This window comes from Dendrobium catenatum, unplaced genomic scaffold (genome assembly GCF_001605985.2).
Source record: "Dendrobium catenatum unplaced genomic scaffold, ASM160598v2 fragScaff_scaffold_621, whole genome shotgun sequence".
Classification (NCBI taxonomy): domain Eukaryota; kingdom Viridiplantae; phylum Streptophyta; class Magnoliopsida; order Asparagales; family Orchidaceae; genus Dendrobium; species Dendrobium catenatum.
The window spans coordinates 13826483-13831574 of NW_021319083.1; the positions used below are offsets into that span (position 1 = coordinate 13826483).

The 5092-nt window shown below is 35.3% G+C and overlaps 1 protein-coding gene across 1 annotated transcript; it reads left to right on the top strand.

The window, feature by feature from the left end:
• The first annotated feature begins 1467 nt into the window (after positions 1–1467).
• Positions 1468–4851, top strand: LOC110095142 (putative disease resistance protein RGA4). Its single transcript, XM_028694996.1, has 3 exons — positions 1468–2118; positions 2197–2718; positions 3226–4851. Exons 1-3 carry the CDS (start codon positions 1468–1470, stop codon positions 4849–4851), a joined length of 2799 nt encoding a protein of 932 aa, XP_028550829.1.
• Positions 4852–5092: the final 241 nt, after the last annotated feature.

Genomic DNA, 5092 nt, shown 5'->3' on the forward strand with positions numbered 1-5092 from the left:
CAGTTCGTACGGACTAACTGCACTAAAAAAAATCAGCTTTGGAGGGGGTTTTACATGAGACCTGCAATGCTTTATGGTGCCGAATGTTGTCCATTAAAATAGAAGCATAATACTAAGTTAAGTGATGCGGAGATGAGGATGCTCAGGTGGATGAGTGACTTTACCCTTAGAGATAAGATACAAAATAAGCATATACGTAAAAAGGTTGGAGTAGCTCCAGTGGAAGATAAGATTAGAGAGAGTCGCCTTAGATGGTTTGGACACATAAAACAACGGCCTTTAAGGAAAGTATGTATTAGATTAAATCTATGTTAAGGTAGAGGTAGACCTAAAAGGTATTGGTTAGAAAATATTAGAAATGATCTTTCTTTATTAGATTGAAATGAAAATTTTACTTTTATCATGACACAACAGAGAAAAAGAACACATATAGCCAACCCCACGCAGTGGAACAAAGGTTTGATGCTGTTGTTATTTGGTGTTTCTCAAATTTCAAATTCTTTTTTTTTTTTTTTTTGTTAAAGCTTTACTAAAGACTTGGAGAATTAAGTAATAGTCAATGCATAAAGATTTAAGCTTTATTTTGGGATAATATTTGTAATGCTTTCTAAAATAATATTTTAGTATAAAAATTTTTTGAATAAAAATATTTGTACTAAAAAGTGGCTTTAAAAAGTAGTAAGAAAGATGTCTCCAATGAAGCCTTGTTTGTTTATTTTTGTCAATATGTTAGTGCTTTTTAATTTATTTAAATAACTAAAATATAAAATGATTATTTAGTTGTTAATGGAGTGAGCTTAGATTAGACTGAGTACATTTCGGTGTCCTTAAACTTGAGGGAGAAATTAAAGTAAATTTTTTTTTTTGATCTGTACGATTATCTCTATTGTGCTTGTATAAATTTGTTATTTTAGAATTATTATTACTCAATGTTTAAAATAAAAGAGAATATCTTATCATTAATATTATAAAATTCTTTCAGATCTTTTGTTGTAAAGTTGTCATATGTCCTCAAGACTCAGAATTAATTTGAAATTAATCAATGATAATTATAAATTAGTTTTTTAGTTTTTGATCATTTTTAAAATTTTAAATAATAAAAATTATAAAAATGATCATATTGTCGCAAATTTTTATTTTTAATTGTAGTAAGATTTAATTGGGGCTAATCAAGATTTATAATCATATATTAGCTTATAGAGTCTTCATCAGTGTCACTAAAGTCAAATATGAATTGATACTTAAAAAAAATTAATTTTTTTTTTGGGGGAAAAAAAAATTAATTACAATGTGAAATGATTTAATTACAGTCCACAAGCATCATTAATTGTCATCAATCAGCAAACTTTCAAAGCTACCCTCAATTAGTGCGAGGGTTTTCTTGCTTTCTCCCCACCTCCCTCAACTTTCTTCTTTTCTCTCTCCTCTCCCCTTGTTGAATTGTTCTGATCTTCCTTGTCCGGCGCCATGGCAGAATGGTTTGGTGCTCCAATCATAGAGAAGCTCATCAACACTGGCTTTCAGTACCTGGGAGATCAAGTCAGATGGCAGACAGGCATGAAGGAGGAGCTCGAAAGGCTGCGAGAGAACCACCCCAAGATCCAAGCTGTGGTGAACTTTGCTTCCAGCCAAGAGCAGATCAGAGACCGAAATCCGGCTCTCAACGAATGGCTATGGCAGCTACGAGATGCTATCGATGAGGCGGATGATGTGTTGGATGATCTCGAGTACATGAAGCTTGAAAAACAGCTGACCAAAGACAAGAAGCAGAGAAAGGTGCGTTCCATCATGAAATCCATAAATAAAAGACTTGTCAAAATTGCCAAACGTGCTCTCAAAATTGATCCCAACTTGAAGAAACTGAAGGCGGTTGTGCAGAAACTTGATAGAGTTTCAACTACTGTTGATACTTTCCTTTATCTTGTAAGAGAGTTAAAGCAGGAGCATCAGGAGCAGCAGCTTGAGCGTGAAACGGGATCCTTGCCTACAAATGATCTCATCGGGCGAGACGAGCAGAAGGACTTTGTTATGCAGTGGTTGAGGAAGCTATCAAATGAGGAACATCAAGCTCTTGTTAATGGAACTGATTTGTACAGAAACATTTCTCTTCTATCTATAGTGGGCCATGGTGGTATGGGGAAGACAACTCTCTTGCAACATGTCTATGAAGATGAAATGACAAAGGAATTTGATCAGAAAATGTGGGTTTGCGTTTCCAACAACTTTGATGTGAAAAAAGTCATTGCGGATATGTTGGAATCTCTTAAAAACGAGAGGATTCATTTGGAGACACTTGATACACTTCAAAATAATCTTCGGACTGAGATTATGTCCAAAAAGTTCTTACTTATTTTGGATGACATTTGGGAGGAGGAGAAGCAGGATATCAGCAAATGGGAGAAGGTGCTCGCCCCTCTGGCTTATGGGAAAATTGGTAGTAGAATTTTGGTAACAACTCGAATGGATTCAGTTGCAATGATGATTGCAAAGGTCATTAAAAAGAATACTAAAATATTTAGATTAGAGGGCTTGCAGGAATATCAGTGTTTGCAGCTCCTCAACTCTCATGCATTTGCTGATGTAGAGAATCCTAACGATTATCAAAGATTAAGATCCATTGCTGGAGAAATAGTTAAAAAACTTTCAGGATCTCCATTGGCTGCAAAGGTCATCGGTGGTGTTTTGAATTCTAGCTTGGATGAAAGACATTGGACAAAAGTTTTAAATAGTGATTTTGTAAGTTCAAAATTGGGTCAAAATGACATCTTTCTCATTTTAAGATTGAGCTATACGTTCCTCCCAAAATATCTACAAAATTGTTTCGCTCTTTGTTCTATATTTCGACAAGATTATAGGTTTGATAAAGATGATTTAGTCCGAATGTGGATTTCATTGGGTTTCATTCAGCAACCTCATGATCAAGAATGGACTATGGAGGATATTGGAGGAATGTATTTTGATGTTTTGGTTAAAAAATCTTTCTTTGATAAGTTTGAACGCCATTTTAGACAATATTACAAGATGCATGATTTAATACATGAATTGGCACAATTAGTTTCCATACATGAATGTTTAAGAGTTGAGGATGGTGCAAAGTTGTCTTCTATAATTCCTAAGACTCTTCGACACTTGTCTGTTCAAAATATAAATCCAGACATCATAAAAAAGATTGGGCAGTTTAAATATTTGCATTCTCTTTTCTTGTTCTATGAAGCTTCTAATCAGGATCTTTGCAATGCACTTATTGAAATATTCAAAGTATCGAGAAGCCTACGCTTATTATACATATGTTCTCTAGAAGACTTGAAAATAATACCTGAAGAGATTGGAAATTTGATACATCTTCGATACTTGAAGATTGATTGTTATGATTTGACCATGCTGCCAAGATCTCTAAGTAATCTCTATCACTTGCAATACCTAATCCATTATGGACATACTGTAGGTGATGATTTTTTACTAAGTGACATTAGTAACCTTTTAAACTTGCGTTACATGGGATTGCCCGTGAATTATATTTCATTGATATGTGGGATTGGGAAGCTAAAGTCTCTTCAAGAAATGTATATGTTTGATCTTAGAGATACGAGTGGTTATAGAATTGGAGAGCTGGAGAATATGAATGATCTTTGCAAATTAGGAATCAATTGCCTTGAAAATGTTAAGGATGCCGAGGAGGCTAGTAGTGCCAAATTATCTGCCAAGTGGAGGCTCACAGATTTAACCTTATGTTGGAGTAACACTGATTCGAGGAACATCGATTTAGATGAGAACGTGCTCAACAACCTTCAGCCACCAAAATGTCTAAGGAATCTGAGCATAAAGAGATACATGGGTGCAAGGTCTGCAATATGGATGAACAATGTTAATCTGCTCTCCAATATAGAGAAAATTGAGAAAATCGAATTTACAGATTGCTTGGAGTGTGAAACTCTTCCACCTTTTGGGCAACTTCCCTTCCTCAAGTCACTGACACTTTCTAACATGCCGAAGGTAAAATGGCTCGAAAGTAAATTTAATGGGAATGATAAATGCCATGCCTTTCCAACGCTAGAAGTGTTACATATTAGCTACTTAAAAGCATTAGAGGATTGGTTTGAGGCAGGAGTACCAGCTGAAGATGGATGTTTGTTTCCTTGCTTAATTGAACTGGAGCTATTTGACTGCCCGAAGTTGAAAGAGTTGCCCTCTTTGCCTTCTGTGCTCAAGAGCTTGCGGATAGAAAGCACTGGGTGGACGACTTTGAATTTTTGTAGCAATTCAAATCCTATTCCTCTTGAAACATTAGAGGTCTTTCACTGTCCAAACATTACATCTCTTCCTCTGGCTGATGAAATAGCAAGACTTGCAGCACTAAGATACTTGGAAATTAGATATTGCCCCAATCTGATCTCTCTCGGAAGATATCGACAAGTGGAGACCACTAATAATTGCCATCTCATGCTCAGCGTTCTTGAAATAAGTGATCCATCGGTGTTGCTAATGGAGCCATTGAGAAGTATCGCCTCCTTAAAAAAGCTGATTATTGAGAATAATGATGAGCTGGTTTCATTTACAAATGAGGCGGAGCAATGGTTTCTGAAAGTTAGGTCTTCTCTTTCTGAGCTGAGATTTTCAGATCTCAAATCCTTGCAGTCTCTCCCTTCCTCCTTGGAAAGCTTGTTTTCACTTAAGAAACTATATATTGGTTATGACGTTCCTATGCTTCGGGAATTACCGAACCTTCCTTCCTCTTTAGAATATCTATATATTTGGGGATGTCATCCAGAGTTAAAGGAGCTCTATCGAGAGGATGGAGGCTTCGATCGGCACAAGATTGCTCACATTCCTCATATCCAATTTGTTTACTGATAATAGCTAGGTCCAACTACTTTAATGAAAATTTCAAAACACAAAAGCAAATTTCTTTCTTCTTATCTTATCTTATTTGTTTGATATATATGAAATGTGAAGAATGCATAATATTTCAGCATGAACCAGTTTGTATCACTTGATTGATATACTTAATTTTATTTAGGTATCACTATGTGGTCCCTTTATATATATAAATATATTCTTCTTTAATATTCCATTATATGTCGCTAGATTTCCG

Bases quoted from the DNA above. Each gene is read 5' to 3' on its own strand.
- LOC110095142 (XM_028694996.1), top strand. From the start codon at position 1,468: ATGGCAGAATGGTTTGGTGCTCCAATCATAGAGAAGCTCATCAACACT. The intron at 2,119-2,196 runs GTGGGCCATGGT...GAATTTGATCAG, and splicing joins ACATTTCTCTTCTATCTATA to AAAATGTGGGTTTGCGTTTC. The intron at 2,719-3,225 runs GTTTTAAATAGT...GCTTCTAATCAG, and splicing joins ATGAAAGACATTGGACAAAA to GATCTTTGCAATGCACTTAT.